General features: G+C 37.4%; 1 protein-coding gene across 1 annotated transcript in view; it reads right to left on the bottom strand.

The window, feature by feature from the left end:
* Positions 1-23,817, bottom strand: part of LOC115620476 (chymotrypsin-1-like) — a 38,524-nt gene extending 14,707 nt beyond the window's left edge. Inside the window, exon 1 of the mRNA XM_030513708.1 lies at positions 23,029-23,817. Coding sequence (XP_030369568.1) covers positions 23,029-23,817 — 789 coding nt within the window. The remainder of the gene's footprint in view (positions 1-23,028) is intronic.
* Positions 23,818-24,781: the final 964 nt, after the last annotated feature.

The following is a 24,781-nucleotide window of genomic DNA, read 5'->3' as shown; positions in this document are numbered from 1 at the left end:
TGTAATGCTTAGCAAGCCCAACCCAACACTTCCTGTTGCTGTTGTTGTTGTGTTGGGACGAAATATTGATTTAAATTGTTGCAATGTTCGCGGCTAAAACAAGCATTTAGACAACAAGCTGCTGGTGCTGAGCATAGCAGTATAGTGGAGCATAAAGTGGCAAATTTATATAACCATTAGATACGAGGTTTGTTTAAGTTTTTCAACGCCATTTGCATGCAGTGCGCCTCCCCCCACCACATCCCCACCAGTCGTCGAAGCGTTGCTGACAGAGCAACATTTTGTAGACTGGCTACCAACTTTTGCAGTCGCCTCAAAGTGTTGCATGTCTGCATGTCTGAATGTCTGTCTGCCTGCCTGCCTGCCCGCCTGTATTGCATTTGGCTAGTACTCGCATGTATGTATGTATATGTGGCATTATTTGCAGCTTGTTGTTAGCTGCAGGTTGTTCTTGTTGCTGGCGCGGCAGCAGCGACGTCGCTTGTTCGTTGTCATGTACGAAAATTGTAGCGCGCACTGCTGCAGGAAATAGTTCAAACATATCAATTTTATTTTTATTTATGCTAATACACCGTTAGGTTGCAGCCCGAGTGAATTATTGGCCATGCACAAAAAGTATATTTTAAATAAAAATAATTATTACAATTGCACCCAATGGTTGTTGTTATTGTTGTTGCTGTTGTTGTTGTTGTTGTGGCTGCTGCTGTCAGCTGAGGTGAAATTTGTACACGTCAATTACCGCAGGTTGCAGGCGCGCGTGCATTTTTTGATTAATCAAATCAAATTACCAAACTATTCCCACACAAATCAATGCAATTTGCTGCACTCTGACAAACACACACACACACGCAGAGAGACACAGACACAGTAAATAGTATAGCTATACAGGGACATGCTTGATACGGCAATTGACAATTTACCAGATCGGCGAAAGTGTTAAATCAAACACCCACCCAAAAAACCGAACCGATCTGTACCGAACTGAGCCTGAGCGACAAGACAACAACAAAAATGGCAGCCGTGCCCATTTCAACACTTCATTTTTCATTTGCTCCGCTCTAGGAATGCGGGGGCGCGGGTGCACGGGTGCGTGGGTGCCGGCAACATGCAGCATGCAAAGCAAGTGCCGGCAAAATGCAACGACAACAGTAGTAAAAAATATATATGCACTTATATGTATATATCGTATAAAACACAGACAAAAACGATCCGAGTTTATTATGGCAAGAGAGACAAACGAAATTGACAAACGACAATTGTACATGGCATGGCTTGCAGCCTCCATGGCGCGCCTCTGATGCCGAAAATGCAATATATATGTATATACTTGTACAAAAAAAATCACAGAAAACAAACAGTAAAACAGTAAAACAAATAAAAAAGTAACCCGCCGCCTCGCTCTGCCATTTTTGGGCAACCCCAACGTCATTATTTGTGGCAGCCGTTGCGGCCACGTAATTAAAATTGACTTAAGTGTCGCCATTCCCTGGCGATCGGGGGTTGTCACACCCAGTTGGCAGGAAGGCAGTCAGACAAACCACAAGACAAGCAGACAGCAGACCGGCAGCTCAATTGCGTTTTTCAGTTTAACATACATATGTGGGTAGGTTCCTTGTTTTTATGGGGGGTTCACAAACGGTGCCATTGCAAGGCTGACCCACAATCCACTGTGGAAAAGAAGGCAAACTTGATTTGGTAAAAGAAAGCGAAAATGATTTGCACGAAGGATATTTTTGCGAACAGATTATAAAACTCCCCTTGGAGTGCTCTAGCCTGTGAACTGATTCGCACGATTTGTTGCTTATGCTTTTTTTTAAAGTAATATCCAGGAAGTTTATTTGCAACAGAAAACTCTATTTAAATGTAGATTCTTATTGCTTTGGCTTCATGACATATAAATTCGATAGCTTTGTGTGCAAATTATTTTCCATTCTAACTATAGCATTTGCTTTCTGAATATATACATTTACTTTGATTTTTAACACATACTGCAAACAGGACTAACTTCTAAGTATGTTCAAAACAGTCTAGAAAAACAAATATATAATCAAAATAACAATACGTTGAATAAAAGCTTGAGCTTTTCGGATAAAACAGTCTGCTTTCGAATTATCGACGAATATTTTCTTAAAACAAACGCTTTTCGATTTTTTAAAAAAAAGCCTGAATAATTTCAGAATTTCCATATTAATTACGACTTAATAATACTTAATAAAAGTATATTCTGCACTATCAATGAACTTGCGACAATCATTGAAGATATCACTTTAATTGCTAAATCTAATTCGACAATATGGGCTGGAGATGTTGAAAGTAAAATAAAAACGGACTTTAAAATAATTTTACTTACTTAAAAATAATTTAATGTTCACAGGGAACCACCACCGGTCTCTTCTTTTTATTAATTTAACAGCGGTTTTTATTTCAAATAATGGAAACTACTTGTAGTTATTTATAACACTGAAAGAATTGGTATCGATGGTGCTCTGCATTAATTTTTTGTACTTATTAATCAAGTTTTCGACTAGAATAAGCCCAGACCATCAACGAGAATGGAAAACAAGTTTGTAAATTTGATTATTCAATTTATTTGCAATAAAGAACCACTCTGAAGAAATGAAATTTATTCTGACCTTTGGGATGATAAATTTTCCATAGACTTAGAGGAAAGTCGAGAGATTTATGTTTAACATGCACAATTATATAGGTTTTTTGTGGCCCATAGTGTGCTGGTAGACCGGCACATCATACAGACCGCCTTTTACGCCCCCCGCCTTCCATGAATTTTTGTCAAGTGTGGACAACAACTGCTGGTCGTTGTCACCGTCGTCTTGGCTTTTAAGGCCCCACATTGGGCAATGTTCTTGGTTAGACGCGAGCTACATAAATTTCAATTGCCAATTGACAGTTGTTGTTGGGTTTGTTGGTGTTTTTGGTGTTTTTTGGTGCTTTTTGGTGTTTTTGTTGTTGGCGCTGCTGCCACTTCTAACAAATCACTGTCAGCTGGTTTCGTACATAGTTAAATTAATGTTTATTGTTTTGTAAGTGCTCCGGTGTATGAAAAGCAGAACTAAACGAAAAAAAAAAACTAAACTGCATTTAATGCATTGCAATTTATAGCAGCAATTTTTGTTCACCAATTGATTGAAAGCTACGTGGCTCACAAGCACACATACACACACAAATATATACATATGTACATATGTAGATATGCGAAGCATGGGCGTGTTCCAGCGACTACAGGCCTTTTTTATTTTTTGGCAAAATTGTTGTTTTTGCCAATTGGCAAGCTGCAAAATTTCACGTATTTTCGCCTATTAATTTACAACTTTTTAGCAATGGCCATAATAGCAATTGGTCGGACAAGCAGGCAGGCAGGCAGGCAGGCTAACAATTTAGTCGCACCAAAAATAGACAGAAATGATTTGTTTGTCTTTTGTTTTTGCATAATTTCCTAGTTGGTTGGCTCTAAGCTCCCAACATAGGTAAACGCAAAAGTGAAAACTTCATAATTGACTGAGAATTTCTAGCAACAAAAGCGAAGAAAAGTAATACACTGACATCGAATCGTATATACACTTTGTACCTTCTGATGTACTTGTAGTTCTTCAAATGATACGGAATTAAATGAAGGGCTTGTTTGTTAATGCTTATCACCTAAAACAGCTAAGAAGTGTTCAGATATCGAAAAATGCTCAACATATTGCTTATTTTATGATGCCGAGCTAACTATAAACCGTCATTAAGAAACGGTTGTATGTAATTTTTTGATGCAACTATTATGGGATTGGGCAATTTTTGACGGAGCCATCTGCCTGAGACTCGTTGGTTGGAAGAAGACATGCTTAACCGCCTTCCAGTAAAAATTTCAAGACAGTATGTTTGTGATATCGATAAAGACAACATTAAGCATTTAGTAATCAAAATTTAAAAATTAAGGTTGTTTTGAAGGTTGTTTAAGGCTGTTTTGAAACAATTGATGGGGAAAGTTTGAGGTGATAATTGTATATATACGCGAGTCAAGAATAATTGCAATGATTTGGATTTTCACGAGCAAATTAACAATCTTAAATTCAAGTTAATGATCTAATTCCTGCTTTGTTCCCCATTAGTTGACTGTTAACCAAAATTTCGGCTTATGGGTAGACACTTGTGACTGATTTTTATAAAAATAAATTGACTGATTGCAAGGAGGGGGCCGAAAAATTAAAATTTTGGTTAAATAATGCACGATGCATTTAAAAAATAATTTATGCATATGATCAATGGAAAAACTTCAACAAAACCAACTCAATTCCTTTTTAAGGCGAAATAGTGCTTTATAATAATGAAAGTGTGGTCGACTTTATATGGAAATTTTTTTTGTATTTTGCGTCATTTGCCTTTTTGATAAAATGCATTTAACCATGAAAAAAAGGATATATACGGAGCAGAAGGTATCCAGAAGGCTTGTACAGACATCCTGAAGGCCGCCTTGCCTAACCTGCTAAATCACTCATTGGAAATTTTTTTTGTCAAATCATTGCAAAGCATTCTAAATTGTTAATTTTTATTTTTTTAAAGTACTTGTACTATTTGTTTTGAAAAGCCATTTGTATCCTTCTTCAGCCTGTGGCTCCGTTCGTTTGAACAGCGAGAACTTAAGAACTAAAACAGCTAGGGGTACCAAACCTGTAATGTAGACTTGTCTTATCCTTATCTTAAATATTAGATGCAGAGTACTTAAAGTTCTACTTGCTTAAAATAAATACATTTCCGCGGAGCAATCATTGCCTTTTTATGCGTTTCAAATCGCATTATTTCGCTTACGATCCTTTGCCACTGCTAGAGTATGGTATTGTAGGGTAAAAAATATGAACAAAAAGTTAGACAATCATTTCTATGGGGCACGTGTCACTTGGTTAGCTGTTTGACTGGCAGCCTGATTTGCTGCTTGCTTTCTGCACAATTAGCGAGCAGTTGAGCTCGCAACCAACCGAGTGCCGATCCATAGGTGTCTGTCTGTCTACCTGTCCAACGAAGTGTGTGTGTCTTTCTGTGATTGTGTGGTCCGCCAACGGTACGAACGGTGGCCATATTTGCGGTACGCATTAACGCCGCTGTGCTGTTAATTCGCCTCAACGTGTGTCACTTAAGCCAACAAACAAACAAACAAGCAAACACGGCCGGCCAACAAACGGCAGCGACGGCTGCTGTTCCAAGAGTTTTCTCAAGCGGTGGACAGGTCGCTCGCTGGCACATGTCAGTTGACTGGCTCACTACCTGGCCTGGCCTGGTCTGGCCTGGCTACCAGGCTGGCTACCTTTTTAAACGATTTTTCGTTTTTCGCTTTTTGTTTTTGTTTTTTGTTGGGCCTCCGCACAATATTGTCATTTGGATTTAAGCTTTAGTCAAAGTGTTTGCTCAATGCCAATGTGGCATTTAAAACTAATACAAGTGCCGACTGCGCGACAACGTTTACTTTTGTTGTTACCACTGCTCTGTAGGCTGCTGCTGCTGCCGCTGTTGTTGCTGTTGCTGCTGCTGTTGCCAGCTATTTGGTATTGAAAACAGTCAACAGACTGCTTGGCGGCAGTCAGTCAGTCGGCTCATTGTACATGCAGGTACTTATTTACTATACAAGTATATACATACGTGCTTATGTTTGTGCGTTTCATGCAAACGAGTGCGAGTATGTGAAACAATTGTCTTCGTGTTTACCAAAAACAGTTTTTGTCAAAGCCATACCAACAACAACAACAACAGCATTGGCATCTAAATTTAATTATACGCACACACCGTCTTCCCCAGAAAGAGTTAAATAATTCATGAACTGATGAAAGCTAAGTAATTAGTCCCACAAGCGCGAACAATGAAATCTACATACCACCAAATGTTGCATAAAACTTAAATAAATCCAACAAACACTCCAGCAAAAATCGAATTTTGAAATAAACGTATATATAATTTGGTGTTCACCTTTGCTTTAAGACTCTCGGCGAGGCATCTTTTTATGCACGTGCATATATATTAAAAGAAAGCGGTTCTGCATACTCGGAATTCGAAAAATCCTGTTCTTATACTATGATTTAAAACCCCAATTCCAGAACTCGAGACATTGGGTAATACCGATTTGTATTTAAAATGTATTTGTGAGCACAACATACAAAATTATTGCAATAATTTTGAGTTCATCATAAAGGTACTCCTAGGCTTATTTTTAATTTCTTTATAACAAATATATTTATGTGAGAAAGTATTCAATTAGGTTTATATTTATATAGCTTGTGATATGGGTTAAATCAAATTGGACTGTCATAAAGAAAGCAATTATTTTTAAATTTTATTATTTTAATTGTCCGATAAAAACGGAGCTCCCCTGTAAATATTCCTAAAATATCAGTAAATATCGACTATATCAACAGATCAAATATATTTTAAAATATACACCTCTTTAAATGCAATGTTTTGCAATATTTTTGTACACCCTTATATTGGAGTAATTAAAATATATAATAATTATACAAAATCTCTTTAAGTCTATTGGCATTTTAAAATAACCAAACCCAATATCGAATGCTTTTGAATATGTTGCCTTACAATTTATAATTTGTTACCAAATTAATTTTTTTTTCTCCTACAACTTTTAGAAATAAGCACATTTTTGATTCTGAAATATTTCTTTAAATCAAATTTCTTTTCTGCATATGACTGTACGGGCATATATTTGATATAAACTTGTCATCTTTTTTAAAGGTATAGGAAACTCAGAATTCTTCACACCATCCTTGGACTTGTTTGAAGGTAACTTTTTAATCAAAAGGTACTAAAAGATCTGCGACTGAATCGTTCATTGTCAATCGTATAAGTGACTAGTTTGAAACAAATCTTTAAAAACTACAAACTACTCAACCATTGCTTTGATGGAAGATCCCAAAATCTGAAACCAAACTTGTGCCAACTCTAAGTGCAGCCCACATGTGGTCCAGACAGCCAACAAATCGAGCAACAAACAAACAGACTCACACATACACATACACATACATATGCATAATAAACACAAAATGTTGGCAACTTGCACTCCTATGGTTTCTTAACTGTTTATCTGCATGAGCGCGTTACCATTTTCCATGGATTTCCCATTGCGCACCTGTTGGCAACTTGTTTATTTTAAGATGTTTCTTTTTTGTTACATGCATAAAACGTCTTCTATTTATTTAAAAATCTTGCAAATTAATTTTTCATTCATTGGTTTTCCATGCTCACGATTTGCACAAGTGAAAAGCTGCAAAGACGATGTAGTCGTACGAGAAAAAATCGGAGGAGCCAGCTCAATGGGTTGGCTGGCTTCATTATGTTTCCCATATGATTTCAAGTCATTTGCATCGTTTTCGCATCTTCATTTCGAAGTTGCAATGCAAATGTGACGTCTAATGAAGCATGAATGGAAATTGCTGGCAAGTAGACAGACATTTAACTCGTTGGCTTGATGGTTCTTTGGTATGCATTGCCAATGTGGTAGTCATAATTCTTAATGGAAGATGGCGAATGGGTGGCAAGCTCTTGGAATGTGCACTACGAGTTTTTCTAGTTATCGATTACAACAGAAGAGGAACATGTATGTCACCGCTTAATTCAATCATCAACTAAATGGTTTTATGTTTGTTAATTAATATTTGTTAACCTTTTGTATAGACAATAAATGGTGTATAGACCTATAGAACTATTCAGGATTTAATAAAAGCTAAAGTACCAATAAAAATGGAAATGACTGGAAAGGTTGTTGATAAAATAATGCTATGGGATTGCCAAATATTTTTTCTCTTAAATAGTTGTTTCATTTTTCTATAAATTAAAGGTTTGGTATTTTAGTGGAATGTTAGCGAATAGTGAGACTACATTGAATGAGACAAGAATTTATTCATTATTTATACTATTGTCTTGTGGTTCTTTTTTGTTCGGTCCTTGGTTTAGATTTGCTTAGCTAGTTTTCTTCATAATATACTTGTATGTATATAGTAATTAATAAATGAAAATAGATTATTAAGTGAAATGTTATCTTTTAAAAGGTTTAAAAATTTGTCATTTGAACCCCAATTAAATTATAATTTAATATCTGACAATCTGTGCTCACAAGACCAAAGAAACTCGAAAACGTGGCATGATACTGCACATTAAACTAAAATTCTGTTCTCTTTTTCTAAGCCAGTTTGTTAAATTATAATTGGTTTGTATTGCCCCATTTTTTTGCTTTTAAAATTTATTGGATCATTTGCTGGTGTTTCATTAATACTCCCATTTAACACTCTTTAAGTCAAGCCATTTATCTCAGCCTACAGATATGCATCACATATATAAGTACTTTCACACCCCAATTCTTCTTTTACATTACTATTCTCGTTATAATTCTTCTGCAGTCTAAAGATCTGGGAAGCGGAGTGCACTTTTTTTTTAGCACCTGAGCCTTAGATGCAATTATCTGTACTTAATGGCTGCTATCTAAGCATTTCCTCTATTAAACGAAAGGCAGTGCAAGACAATTTGTTTGCGGGGCCTAGCACAAAAAATATTTAGCTAACTTGCTTTAATTTACAACATGCAAAAAGCTTCCAGCAGATGCAAAAAATGGAAATAATAAAAAAGAAGGCAAATCTGAAATAGAACGAACTCCGACTGACGACGCATGCTGTGAGGCAATTTATTGTGTGTTTGTTTTAGTTGCACATATGAGCTCACACACACACACACACATACGAGTACACTCACATATGCAGCTCTCCACAACGAGCACCCCAGTGACTTGGTCTGGGACTGGGCTTGGATCTGGGCCTGTGTGCCCGTGTACCCGTGTCCGAGCCCGCAGAGCTGCTGCCTAGCTGCAAATGTGAGAAAAACACAATTAGCTTTTGGCGGCACACGGAGCATGGACCACCTGCTGTTGCCTGTCTGACCACGAAATACGAAATAGAAAATAGGAAAAAAAAAACAGTACAAAACAAAAAACTTTAAATACACGAAGCGACGCACACGAGCGAAACCCACGAAAAGTAGGAAAAACAAAAACAAAAGCTTATTGCACATATGGACACTCGAAGAAATAAAGTAGAATGTTTGTATAAACAAATTCGTATCGAAGTTAGAACATTTAAACAGAGAGATATACTACTGGTACGAAAAGTTTGAAAACATTATTAATTTGATTAACAAAGAAAGTTTAGAAGTCTAGATACTTAGTATTAAATATTGACAATAAATCGTAATGGCCGGCAACGATCGATTGCAGGTCCTTAAAATGGATGAATTTTTCATTTTCATGAATATGTAAAAGCCTGGCCCGTTGCCCTTTCCACTGCGTCAGTACTTTAAAGCCACATACTTGGTTGTATTCTTCTGGTGTTGAAGACAATATATCGGAGTTAGTTTTGTTAAAAATCTGCTCATCTAATCAAAATGCGTCAATCAAGTTATAAAAGAACTCATTCTTTCTTAAAAATTCTTTTGAATCTTTCATCATTTGTTCTTAATATGCATATTTATGTAATTTAATTAAAGCTATGTAAGGTGGAATATCGGTGGCGATAAGGATTTAATGTAGTAACCAATTTACAGCAGACATTTAAAAAAAATGATTCCAAAATTAAGAACAGAAAGAGTATGTTGACAATTCTTCGAGTCTGACAACTTCAATATACAATATCTAAAGACAACGCGACACTTATGCTTCTTTTGAAGGATAAATATCCCAAAGATCATAATTTTCTAAATAGAGTTCGTGACAAATTTGAGTTTATCCTCTTCTGCTAAAGGGATGCAACTTTTTTTAAAGATTTAGCTTGCAGAGATTGAGGTCAGAACTTAAAGAAAATATATTGATGAAGAAATTGTCACAATTGTGAGCCTAAGAAATTAAAATTATATACATTTTTAAAGCAAAGCCGATTCACATTTAAGATTAAGTTTTTCATGCGACAACATTTCTCCAAGTGCACGAATCAAGTTAGAATTTGTCTGGGATAGAAATAATTTGAATTTTGCTTCATGTAGTGTCTAGAAGGCGGCTAAACAAAAGCGGCATGGCAAGTTTAAGGTCAGAGTCAACGCTTTAGATGGCAGTTGGCCGTCGTTTGATATGCGAGCGTCGGAAATTTCACGTAATTGCTGGTGTTCAATAAACTATCATAGAAATATAAAATACATACGTAGATACATACATAGATATGCATGTTAATAAAACACAATAACACACACACACACACACACACGAATACATAAGTTGAAACTAAATGAGTTTCGGGCCACGGGGCCCAGCGAAATAGCAACCGCAACAATAAAACAGAATCAACAGCAGATTGCAATAAAAATCACTTTGAATATCGCATAGGTGTGCTCCTAATTACCGATATTAAAGCGGATCTATTTCATCTGGCAGTTCGCTGGCCATTGCTGGCTATCTCGCCAGTTGGCTCGCCAGTTTGTCTGTCTGTCCATCGATCTACATGTCTGTATGTCTGGGCGCATGCGCCAGCGATACCATTCGATTCGATTTGATTTGGTTTGGTTTGGTTTTGTTTGCTTTGCTTTGCTTTGGGTTGGCCGCGTTGGGGCACGCGCGCGCTCCTCCTAACTCTCTTAACTGAACGACCGGACATGGAAATCTATATCGCGGCTACCAATCTGACGAACTGCCGCACCATCTGGCAGATGACTGACTGGCTGACAGACTGGGCCTAATGTAAATGGCCACTGTTACGAATAAATATAAATACATATATATATAAGTAAGTATATAGCTGTACAAATACAATAACAATAAGAAAAAACAATAAGAGAGACACCCAGTTGATTGTTTGCCATGCAACAAGAAACAAGCAACAACGACGGACGCCGACTTCAAAGCGACTTGGTTTGCAGTTTTAAATTTGTGTTAATAGCATCAAATATCAGTAATTTCACTTGGGAATTCAATACACAAAGACTAACAGCAACAACAATAATGCCAACTAAAAGTTAAGATTTCTGCCGCCGCCTTTGGCATAAAAGGAGCGACCAAGCGGCCAAGCGACCAAGCGACCAATCGACCAAACGGCCAGCTGCACTGTAAAAGCTTTTGCTGTCGCTGTTGTCTTGGGCTGGCCAACAACTGAGTTGGCCAACCACTGACTTGGCCTGACTCTATGCACTTTTAAGCATCTTATCAAGGCCACATGACAAGTAACCAAGCCCTTATTTTAATTAGATAGAGCGCATAAAATACAATACGAGCACCAGCACCAGCACCAACACCAGCACCACAGCCAAGCACAGCACAGAGAGCCTAAGCAGGAAGTGCTCTCAAGATTGTTGGGTTCGATTTTTGTCTTCGCTGCTTGCCTACTTTCGCCATATCCATTTCACTAGCCTAATGCGCGACCTACACCCGCACACCCGCACACACGAACTGATGGACAGATGGACAGACGATCAGCAAAAAGCCATGGCCAGCCATCATGTGTCAGTCATTCCAGTTAGTCAGTTGGGTGAGTGGAGTGCGTCCATCACGTCAGTTTGTCTGTCAAATGCACGCCCATTTATGAGTATGAGGTCTCTTTTTGTTTTCTTCAAATTTTTCGAACATTTTACGCTCAATTATATACTCTTAATGAACTCATCACATGACAGCAAATCAAACAATAACTGCAAACTGTCAAAACATTTTGGTTTCGAGTCAACGTTTGAAGATTACAAATGTCACGCATGCGCCTCGATCATGAAACAGTTCGGCTTAAGTTGATTTGAAAACTGAACTCGTGAGCAGTAGGCACACGATAATTGCTTGTCTTGGCCAAGACGACCACAGCCACAACTGTAGCCAACAAATCAAAATTGGAGCAAAATGTTTACTTAAGTGATTGAAGAGCATGGCATGCGTAGGAGAGCAAAGCCTCACACATACACACGCACACACAAATCACAAAAGAAAGCAATTAATGGTCGTGAGTGCTGCTCAAGCATCGGGGCCATTAGCTAAGGCGACGTTAATCCAACAATTAAACAGTTTAATGTAAAACACAAAATACAAGTATATACACATAAACAAATGTAAAGCCAAACAGTGAAAACAGTGAAAAAATGTAGCCATTCAACATTTTAATTGCAATTTTACTAAACGGGTGGAAAAACATCAATTACAATCAGCCTATTAGCAAGTTCACTATAATCGAGATAAACGGTTGAATTAAGAGATCAATGTATTCGGCAGAACGTTTAATCAGCAACTCATTTTGCTGTCACTAGTCAGTGATATTAATTTATAATCGATGAATCGTAATAGCTTTTAGGGTCTTTATTACATAGTGATTATGAATGCCAAAATAAAGGCATGATACAGGTATTAACTGAATAAAAAGAATAGATTTTAAATCTTTGCAGAGATGTAGGTGGAGTAGTGAAGCCACTCCTGTAAATTAAGCTGCACACAAAATGTAAACTAATTTCAGACTACGATGTTTCTTGTCGATCCAATTTTAGAAATATATAGAATATAACACCATTATAATGGAGAAATTTCCATTTGTTTAGTTTATCTAATTAGCTTAACTTTTCAGCAAAAGCTTTTTATTTCCCTTAACAAAGTAAAGCAATTAAGTACGATTTTCAAGCTTTTCTATAAAACATTTATATTTAAATAAGCTAAGAATTAGAGGACAGTGTATTTATAATGAACTATTGACATTTGTTAGTAATTTGTTATTAAAAATCAACTGATTTCAAGGAGAGTTTTAGCACTTTTTGGTTTGAAGATTTAAAAATGTAATTCTGTGAAACTTAACTTAATTTCAGATAAGGAAATTGACGCATAAGTTGACTTCTAAACATAATCTATGGCTGGTTCTGTTATAAATTATAATATTAATTTGTATTTTATTTGTAAAATTTGACTTATTCAATATTGGAGCACAAGCATTAGCCGACTTTAGGCACTAGCTATAAAAAGAGAAGTATTTGTAATTTGCAATCGACTAGGATAGTGCTGAAGATGTGGATTTCAAAAATACGCAAACATGTAGAAAAATCTTTAAAATTTTGCATGCTCTGTACTCATCGGGCAAAGGGGCATGCCAATTGATTAATCTGTAACTACTTTACTGAATTTCGAAAATTAATTATATTGTTAGGAATGCTTAATTGAATTTTCACATCAAAATTGGAAACGTTACCTATCGATCACAAATTCCACAAAGCCTGTGGAATAAAAAATGAAATGAACTGAGGCTTGAAATGATTACTTAATATCGCTGAGATTCGCAAATGCTTTCATCACTAGTTTTTATTGCATACTCGTACTAGTTTACCGTTTTAGGCGTCTAATTGATTACTATTGTTGTTGTTGTTGTTGTTCTTGTTGATGTTGTTGGTGGTGGTGCTGTCAAACAGCCGGCTGCTACTGCTGCCGCCACCTACTGACCTTCACATTGAGAGCGCGTGCGCGCTTGCCCGTACGGGTGCGAGTACGAATACGAATACGAGTACGAGTGCGAGTGCGAGTGCGGGTACTCGTAGTATCCGCAAACCGTGTTAACAATGTTGACTTGCGTCTCCGCACGTCTGGCCGGGCTGTGGATCGTGCAGTTTAGCCAGACAGGCAGACACAATGGGCGCGTTAGATTTTAATCGATTTGCTGCTCATTCAATTTTTATTACGTAGCTAGCGTCGCATATTCAAATTGGAGCAATTACCACTTGGAACTCGTATTCGCCATCTACGAGTACGGGCAGCAAAAAGTGGGTGTGCCGCCCAACTGTAACATTTTGCAAATTGTTTTGTGATAATTATAAATGTGGCTCACAGAAGTGGCTTGACTCTCGGGCGCATTTTCCCCTCAACCTGCCATTACTACCACTAACTATTATTGCTAGTATTTTGTGGAGGTATGTAGGTATGTGTGTGTGTGTGTGTGTGCACATACTCGTATGTGGCAATTGAAATTTCTCCAGCGCTTGCTTGAGTTACCTGCCGGATTCAGAGACAATGGCGAGATGACAACATGCACACAAACAACAACAAATAAATGAACACGGACTCGAGGTGCGCGTTGGTAACACAAAACCTTCTTTCACAACCAGCTACGGCCCTACAATTGTCCAATTGTCCAATTGTCCAAATGTCCAATTGTCCAACTGTCCCTTCTTGGTTGTAGTCGACACTAAGACTAAGTCAAGCGATTTTCATTCAGTTATTGCTAAGCTAACACCGCCTGGTATGCAGATATTTGCAATAGAAGCGTTGGCAACAACAGCAACAACAACCACAACCACAGCCGCAGAAACAACAACAACAACAACAATGGACAAAAACGGACAACACTTGCTGCCTAGCTGGCTGGTTGGTTGGCTGGATGGTTGGATGGTTGGATGGCTTGTTGCCAATCACTCAATCAAAACGTCACTTGGCGTGGCAGTTTTGCGTGGCGTTTCATGCGACGCGCGGCAGCAACAGTTGGAAAATTGAAATAGAAACGTCAGAATTTCTGCTCTAATTATAAGGCGGTATGTTTTACTCGTTGTACTGGTGTATCTGAGTTTCTTGACTTGGACAGCCAGCTGGCCAACTGACTGACTCTGCCCGTTTGTCCGTTTGTCTGTTTGTCTGTTTTTCCCTCTTCTTCTTCTGCGTTTCTTCAATGAATTCTGTCTGGCCAAGCACCGCACAGACCGACCAACCGGCCCGCCCGCCCGCTTTGCGTCTCGTGTGTTGCAACAAAATTATGGTTTGATGCACTCACGTTAAGCTCACTTTACAGTTACAATTATTGTTTAATATCTACTACAAGCTGCGCGCAGTTAACAAATAAGTCGCAGCAGAGTGAAAAAAGAAACAACAACAACTACAATAAACCAAAACAAACAAACACGCAGCTCAGCTTGCCTTTTTGCAACACTTGCAGTCTGCCTTTTTGCAATTCGAGCCGCAAATGTGTAGGGTTTAGTGTGGTTTGCATTTGCAATTATTATATCTTAATTGTGGGTGGGCACTGCCGGGCTGCCGTTAGCTGTCTCCAATATCAAGTGTCGTCCCCAAGAGTCTTGCAAAACGTAACAACAACAACACATTATTCCTCCAACAACAAGTTGCAGCAAACAATTGCTAGTGCCGAAAAAAAAAACACAACAAATGTAAATTGTTTTAGATTACCCGAAGTTGCAGCAAATTATGCTGCCACGTCGTTTTGTGTCGCCGTTGATTATATAAATCGGTGCCAAGCATTTTCCGTGCATTACCAGCACATTTCGGCGGCCTAAACAAGCACCATGGTGCAAAAGAAATGTCAGTTCATGCAACAGCAACTGCAACAGCAGCACCAGCAGCCTTTGGTCAATTGTGCCACAGATTGACGACAACTGCTGAGGTGCCCAATTGGCACGTGATTGTTGTCGGTGCAGACAAACATTTCAAGTTTTAGCGTCTGAGTCTTATTGTACGCTTTACGATATTCGAACAGGGTTTGGGAAAACATATCCTTCTAGTTGTTACATCTAAAGAAGTCCAGTTTGAATTCAAAAGCTTACGAATTTGTATTTCACTATTCACTATCAGCTGGAAAACAACTATCGTTAAAACTATGGACTTTCTTTTCCTTAAACGATTTTTTGAAGTATTTTGAAACAGCATTTCTTCAACAATCACTATTACTTATTTATTCTTACGCTTTTATCGTAATTCAATTATCGTAATAATTGATTTCTTGCTGTATTTGTTGCCACATATCGGAGCGTATGGGGGTGGGCTTTGAAATCTATTTGGGATTTACTTTATATGTTAAATTAACAGAAATATTTAAATAAATTACCTATTGAAGACATCTTATTAAAATAAACTCATAGAAATATTTAAATACATTATCTATTTAAGATATCTTATTAAAATAAATGGATGCTGATCTATACAGAAACTGATAGATGTATATTATAAAATATGAAATAAATATTAATATTGTGGATTTCACTTTTTAAATATTCCTTAGCCATGTACAACTAAGAAATTGTCCAAATTTTTGCCTTGTCTCTTCTAATTCCAATTCTTAGTCTTTACGACATTCGATTGTCTTCGAATTCAATATTTTGTATAATAATTAAGGATACAATTAAGCATCTTTTCTTTCTCATTTGTTTTTAACAAATATTGCCAGCTAATTCTACAAAAATTAATATAAGCTTTTATAGAAATACGAAAATAATTGAAGAATTTATACATTTTCAAGCAAATTCATTAATGAAGGGTACAACTTAGGCAAATAATTACTTTGCTTTTCTCATTTGTTATTAGCAACTAATTCTACAAAAATGAATAGTATAAGCTTTTATAGAAATACGTAAATTTGGAGAATTTATACATTTTTAAGCCAAACATTGGTGATTATTTAATTACAACCCATTATTAAGAAGCCTTAAAGATTGTTAATAAGAATGAAGCTTTAAAATACTGTTATGAAGCCGTAATAATGTTCATTAGCTTTGGAAGTCAAGCAACTTAAGATTGTCGAATATGTTGTAAAGACAGACTTTCACTATATTATTGTTTTATTAATTTGAAGATTAATCTTAAAAATTAAATGAAGATAGAACAGTTTTAACAGGATTGTTATCCTTATGTTATACAAGTAGGAGCACTCACAATATCTATTGCTATGTTTGCTACACAGATAGTTAATTTAAATGTACTTGTAGCCTTTAGCCGAAACTAAGGTGTTTGAAGCGTTCACTAATGGACTTAATCTGTACGTTTATATTTTCGTTGGAATTATAAAAACTGTGAATATTTGCAAAAATGTTAGCCCTGTAGCAAGTTTTTTATCCTTGCTATTCAAATCACATCTTAAGTTATATGCCCGTTCCTAGGGCAGGGTATGGGAAGTGCGGCTTTACATTTTGGAGCCATTCGCAATTGTTGCATTGTGGTGTTACTTGGCAGCCCCCACTGATTAAACATGCACCAAGTAGCAAAGCACAAATCAGTGCTGGCCGTTCGATGGCGCCTGTGGTGCTAGTGGTCTGGTACAGTGGTGCAGTGGTGGAGTGGTGCAGTGGTGCAAGTAGCCACAGCTAACACTTGCTGTTGCTGTTGCCGCTGGTAAAAAATTTAGCGCGCTTTGTGAGCGTGTCAAAAAATTGGTCATTGTTGGTAATTATGAAAATTGCTTAATTGTTGCTTAACAGCGTCGTCAGCAATAACAACAAAAACTACAACAACAGCAACAGCTAATGCGCCTAGAATTGTGGCAAATTGTTGCTGTATGATTTGTAGCCAAAAATTCGCGAAATACATATATAAGTATATATAGTATGTATACATTTGTTGCTGTTTTGTTCCAACTCTTAATTGTTGCGTCTGGCGTCTGCTTAAGTGCACGTAATTATTATTAATATTTGGTATACGAGTTTGGTTCATTGTTGTTGTTATTTCTGGAGCAGTGCAACTTTTATTGCTAAAGTATGAATCGCCAAATAAGTATTTAGCTGGTAGTTATTGTTATTGTTATATTTTTATGCGGCGTTCTTAACACATTTGTGGCTTAATTGCTGCACCTTTGGCGTTTATTGCCGCTTGACTAAGCAAATTTTCAAAACACTAAACAGACACACACACAAACAGACACACACATGTCTACTTGCATGGCATATGAGTGTGTTTATAGCACAGTTTCCATTTTGTTTTGTTTTAGCCACTTGACTCGGTGCGTTGCTGCAAAATTGGTTTTTAATTATTATTATTATTATTGTTATGGCTGCTACTACTCGTATTTGTGTGTACTTGTGTGTATGTGTGTGTGTGTGTTTTTTTTTTTTTTTTTTTTAATATGTTTTGTCTTTGTGCTTCATTGTTTCTGCGGAATGGCCACGTAATGAGCAATTTCAGCTGAAATTCTTTCAAGTGTTGTTGCTGTTGTTACTGTTTCTGCTTCTGCTTCGGCGTGCAATTAAATGTTACTCATACGACCCTGTGGCCTAGCTCGCAAATTAAGCTAAATTAAGGCGGCTTATTATGACAGCAAAAATAAAGAAACAGAATTAAATGCTTGCTCATATAAATTATTTAACACCCTGCCGCCGACGGGGCCTAATGTGTTCCAGCAATTTTTAAGCTTCTTGTGCGCTAATCACAAAGAAATGTGAGATGGATTTAGTTAACGAGGGAGTTGTTTTCTCGTTAACAAAAGAATGCATGCTTTACTGAGTTCATCAATTCAATAACTTCTCAAAGATAGATAGAAAGACGGATAGAAAGCTTTCACTGATTTTATTTTAACCCAAAAGCTATATTCTTATATGATTATGAGTTGAAACTATGCATATACTGTGAAAACTCTGTCCGCCCAAGAGGAGTGTCCGCTTAAGGGGATACTTAAATACTTTACACACCAATCGTATATTTTAGAGAAAGTGTCCGCCGAGGAGAGTGTCCGCATAAAGGAGGTGTCCATTAAGGGAGTTTTCACTGTACTATACATAACTTTTGAAATTTATTTTTCCTTTTTTCAGGTAATTTAATAACTTTTATTAAAAAGAGGAAATTAGGGCTGCAAAGGAATTTTAAAGATGGGATATCAGGTTAGAATTGTGCATTCAACTTTAGTTAAGAACTCACTTCATGCTCAGCTAAATCTACAAATGGGGCAAAGGCCCATTCATTCCATCAAGTACTATATAGAAATCTGCTTAATATATTTAGTCACTTTAATATGACTGATCATAGCTTGAAGGCTGGTATACAATTTTATGTATAAAGTGAAGGTAAAAGTTCCGCATTGAAAACTAGAACTCGTAAACACATAAAACACAACATTCTTCAGACAAGCAGGTAGAAGCAATATCATTTCGAATGGCTTTCCAAGTATGTAAAACCTGCATCTTCATTCATCTTTCGGTTCTCGAAAAACTGTAGTGTCACAAAAGGGTTAAAATAGTTCAGCAAGGCAGCATATAATTAAATGCTGAACACAGAGACTTTGTGGTGTGATTTATTTCTAATTAGTTTGCATAGATTTATGGCAATTCAATTGACTTACTTTGTTGTGTTGTTGGGGCTGGTGTTGTCGAAGCAGGAAGAATGTGCACGCAGGAAATGTGGCTGCGAAATAGTTTAGAGAGAAGCATTATAAAATTATGATTAATATGAAAGCAATTTAAAAACACACACACACACACCTATGTATATATAAATAAAGTCTTTGGCATGCGCGGCATGCAGAGCAATTTTAATTAGACATAAATACGCACAACAGCAACAGCAACAGTAACAGCAACAACAACAACAACGACGAGGCAGAAAGTGTTTAGCTTGTAATTACATAAAATAAGGAGCAGCAGCTCCCAATACCAACAACAACAACAACAACAGCCACAATAACAACGGCTTAGACGGCCTGCTATGTAACGGCGCCCGGCGGCTGTTAAGTTGATTCGATATTTATTTTTTCTTTTATGCAACACGCTCGACGAATTAACATGTTCAACAGCTAAAAGCCAACGCACAAGTCAGCCCCAGATGCTGTCATCAGACGCACACACTTGTTGCACCTCGCCTTGCTCTGATTTCTCAGCCAACGACAAAGGCAGCAACAACAACAACGCAGGCAACAGGCAGCAGGTGCCACAGCCATCGCCTGGCAACGCCCATTGCGTGTGGCATGGGCGCCTAGAAAAAAGTTCACGATAAGTTGCACGCCGATCTATGCTGTGGTCTGCCACTCGGCTCTCTCCCTCTCCCTGTGTTTGCTGTGGAAAGTGCGCCAAGCTGCCTCCAAGGCAGTGGCAGAGGCAACGCAAGGAACTAGTCAGTATGTCTGACTTGGTAGTACGGGTATGCGGTGCGTGTGTTTGGTTTCTAAATGTTGAGCTTGTTTTGCATGAGAATAAGCCAAGCTAAACATTGCTAAGCCGACTGGTTGGCTCGAAACTGTGTTCACACTGGCAAATATTGCCTTAAAATATTTGTCTCCCTGTTGTTTAATACTTTTTAGAAAGGAAGAATATTAACGGCGAGGAAAATAAAATGTTTGGGTAAATAAATCACGCTACAGAGACGAGCTTAAACGATGGTTGTAGGAATATAGGAATGTAAATATCGAAAAAGAAATAAAACTATAGGGGAGTCCTTGGAATATTTAATAATAATTGTTTAATACTTTATAGAAGATAAAATATTAATGGCGAGGAAAATAAAACAAAGTTTATTTGCCTGTTGATTTATCAGATTGTTGAAACTTTTTAAGATAAAAGCTTATATCACCCTACAGTAAGGAGGATAAAGCGATGATTGTAGGAATATAGGAATGTAAATATCGAAAAAGAAATAAAACAATAGTTGAGTCCTTGGAATATCTTCCTAAAAATTCATATCTGGGATAATTGATAATTGTTTAATACTTTATAGAAGACAAAATATTAATGGCGAGGAAAATAAAACAAAGTTCATTTGGCTGTTGATTTATCAGATTGTTGAAACTTTTTAAGATAAAGCTTATAAAATGTTCGGGTAAATAAATCACGCTACAGTAAGGAGGATAAGTCGATGATTGTAAATATTAAAAAGGGAAATAATAGTATCGTAAAAGTAGCGAAGTAGGAAGAAACATAAAAACATGGCGAGTTTCTTGATGAAGTCTTTAAAAATTGTTTAACGAAAAAACTATTTTATTTTCTACATACGATTAACGGTATTGAATAGTAACTTTTTCTACTAACTAAAGCTATTTTGTAATATTTTGAAGATTTTACTTGCATATATATTTTTTTAAGTTCTCCCCAAACTTTTTAATAAAACTCTATATTGACAAAATCTACGCATGGAAGAGCTGGGCTCAGTCCAGATTTCTTTTTTTCAAACTCTATAAGTGTATTAACAGTTCAAAATTGTCCAAAATGCTTTTATTTTCTCAAATTTGTTTACATGTCAAACATTCTAATATATGCTGTGCAATAAATACAAATACTAACAACGACTCCAACTCGATGGGGATTATTAATACGCCGACAGGTCTGCTAGGCTCCTACTCGCACCTTAAGTCACGAACATGTCCAACTGGAAAAGGTTAGTTAGACAGTTTAGCTCGAAAAGAGAGCAACATTGAAAGAATATCCTGGAATGGTAAGAACTGGGCGGTCGAACTTCGTGTAGATTACAAAAGGGGGGCTTTATAAGTAACTTGCCAAAGCCATAAAGTATATAGTAAATATCCAATAAGAACTCAAGTAATAACTTCAAAGAGGACATTAAATACCAATAATCTATGTTTCCTGAAATGAGTTCTCTAAACATATACTTAAATATGAATTAAGTCAATGTTATTCAAGTTTTAAACATACTCGAAGAAATTGGTGCGTAATTCAACCAACATTTCTTCATGCCATAAAATTAGTTAAAGTTAATTATAATGGTAAGATCCCTCACTCTGAAACTGTTATGCGCTATCATAAAATTTTAAAAAATTGCTGCCACGTTGCTGAGCTGCCCCGTCCGTGAGGGAAGAGAAGACGAACAAGAAGCGCTGCCGCTCCACGACTTGTGCCACATAAATGTCTTCATTGCGTATGAGTGATGATGCAGCGTGCAGCGTGGTGTATGTGTGTGTGTGTGTGTGGAAGGCTGGCAGGCTGAAGCTGAAGCTGAGGCTACGGCTGAGGCTGGCTTGGTGGCAACTGCCGCACGCACGTTGTTGACGCATTTGGGTGTTGATTTTTAATTTATGCGCTTTTAATGTGCGAGAAAACATGCATTTAAAGTGAATTTATTATTAATAAAAATGCAATATTAATTAAAATGGACAAGTGTACGCACATGTTCGTGATACGAAGACACCAACAGTTAAATGTCTTGACATTTCCATAAGTGCGTCGCTTTGACAAACTGATAATAGATTGGGGCGTGGCAGAATATAAACACGCACAGCACTCCGATTGAATAGATACACTCGTATACGAATTTTTATATATATATGTACGAGTATGTATAAGCGTTATGTGCAGAAATTTGTCGCTACTTTTTAGCAAGGTTTGGTAATATTTCTCAATGCTGTCGCTGGTCTGCCCACATGCCTGCACTCACATCCTCCGACGACGTGCCTTGCAACACTTTTGCAGCAAGGCAAGGCGGTGTTTGGCGCACGCATGCGCGGCATTTTAATGTGTAAAGTGCAGCAACAACAACAACGAGAACGTCAACGACAACGGCACGCAGCACGCCCACTTTTTGTTTTTGCTCGCACTTAGGCAAGTGCTTGAAGCCGTTACTTGCGAACTGAATTAAATGGGGGGCTTGGGCTCTCGGGCTGGGCGCTTTAGATTTTTGTTTTTATGTGACACACAGAAACACTTTGAGATTTATTATTGTATAATACGCGTACGCAGTTTTATTTATTGCCAGTGCACTAAACTTAAAATCAATTGAAAAGCTATAAAAACGCTCGTTTATTTATTTGTATTTCAACATTTGCGCTAAATTGCCAAAATGGTTGGACATGGGTTTGGTCCGTGCGCGCATTAATTTGAGCTGCCAGGTCTGCTGAAGGAGCATGGGTGGGAGTTGGTTGGAGGGTGATGAGGTGGGCATTGAATAGGCAAGTGTTTAATTCAGGCAGTATTCAAATGTGCTTAATAAAAATATTATTTAACTTAAATTATTTCTCTTAGGGTTCCCTGCCGAAACTACTTCGTCAGAAACAGGCCCAATTAGTATTTAGACTTTCAAGTTCACTTTAAGATATAAATTAAACTAAACTTTAGAAACTCAACAAAATAATAGGTACTTGTAGTAGAGAATTTTTAGAACTTTTAATGAGTTTTGATTGAAAGAGGTGTTCGTTCAATTAAAACCAATCTGCAGCAAGAACAATCTGAATACTTGTGCTAATTGTTGTAGTTTAAAATCCGCCCCGCTGTTCTGCAGCGCCCAGAATGTGATTTTTCGCATTTAGCTGTTTTTTTTGAACCAAGTTTTGAAATGTCAGTCATTTGTGTTCTTGGGCAGTCGTTCATTACTGTGCGTATGAAATCGTGATAGATAAAGACGCTTACGAAAACATCAGGATAGCCGAGAGCGCAGGCCATCACATAGCTGGCAATGCCCACCAATTTTCCATTGTGTGTCAGCGGACTCCCGGAATCGCCAACACACGCTCCGTGAGCGAATGAATTGAAAGCGCATAAGGCATCCTCGTCCACAGGTTCATCGCCTTCTTTGGACACCCACTTTTTGTTGCATTCTACGCGAGGCCAATATTTAAATGTCATCGCCTGCTTTATGGTGGGGTATTCCATATCCGGATACTCTTCATTGTCCGTTTTCTCATATTTGGTGGCTCCCCATCCTGTTAGTCGTAGCTCTGCGTCCCGCTCGAGCTCTTGTGTTTCGAGTTGAATAATTGCGACTTTCTCATTGAAACTTATAGGTTTCTTTGTCCTTATCATTCCAATATCGTAATTCATTTTGTCGTCTAGGTAGCGGCAGTGCTGAAACATCTCCTCTACTTCATACCTGAACGCTTCAATGGGCTTCATAAGGTCATAGACACCCGTCAGAACGGTGATGCCCTCCATAATACAATGTGCCGCAGTAACCACCCAAGTCGGAGCTAAAATAGCTCCGCCACACATATGATTTTTATCGTACTGCAAAGACACTTGGTACGGCGACTCGTTCGGATCTGCCGCAGTGCCGCCAATAATACGTTCGAGTTCGTGACGTCCATGAACTTTCTTTCGACCAGCAGCCCTGGCATGTCCATTCCGGTGTCGACACTCCGACGACTGCAGTTGCAGGAGGAGCATCAGAATCAGCAGTACGTAGTTGTAATATTTGATCATTTTTATCTCCAGCGTACTGGGACACTGAGCTCTGGCATTTCAGTCAGCTGTTAATGCGTGTTAATTGATTGGCTCTGCCTGAGAGCCTGACAATTTTAATACTTGTGCCAACACTTTGGGCCATTAGTGCTCTTTAAAAGAGTATTGAAGTTCCTCTTAAAATATATCAATAGAGAATTTTGAATAAGGCAAGCTCGACGATGAAACACCCTGCAAATCAAACACTTCCGAGTAGAAGTAAAAAAAAGAGTAAGAGTAGAGTAGAGTAAATCTGTTTGGCTTATAACTTTTCTCGTACTTAGGTCAAATATAAATTAAAGTGCAAATTGTACGTTACAAAAAGTACTTGAGAACTTTAGAAAGACATATGGAAAGCAGACTTCAGTTAGATTCAGTTAGATTAGCATGCATTTAATGTCATTATTTTGTATAGTTTTTGAAATAATATACTTTCGGAGAACCTTACAAATGGATGGGCATGGCTAGAACGACTTTACACCGCATATATATATTCTTTACACGCCTCATTTTCCCTTTGGGTACAGGGTATAAATAGATCGCACTTATCCGCTTTGGAATCTGTATAAGAAATTCGGCCCAAAAGAAATAAAAAGAGAAACTGTTTAGGAGGGTCTCTTGGTTAGAGACCAAGTTATTCAAAGGAAGCTTGATTGTACCTTGACCAGCTTATTAAATGCAAATTCTGCGCACAATAAAACCAAGCCTTGGTTTTGCAAAGTCTGTTGTCTAGATTTGCCATTTAACCATAATTCAAACAAATAATAATTTCAAATCACTTTAGAGTGGAAATGACACGCGCAAGCGTAAGTTCTTTGCAGTCAATGGATTTGTTTACTACTCTTTATTGGCATAGATTTGAATAATGAGAAGATGGAAAAGTGTCAACACTTTTGAAAACAAAACGTTTTTATGCGCCACCTATTATAAATGTATATTATATATC

The sequence above is a fragment of the Scaptodrosophila lebanonensis genome, unplaced genomic scaffold, assembly GCF_003285725.1.
Source record: "Scaptodrosophila lebanonensis strain 11010-0011.00,11010-0021.00 unplaced genomic scaffold, SlebRS2 tig00000024-arrow-pilon, whole genome shotgun sequence".
NCBI lineage: Eukaryota > Metazoa > Arthropoda > Insecta > Diptera > Drosophilidae > Scaptodrosophila > Scaptodrosophila lebanonensis.
Note: the sequence above shows the minus strand (reverse complement) of the source record. Positions and strands in the feature narration are given on the sequence as shown.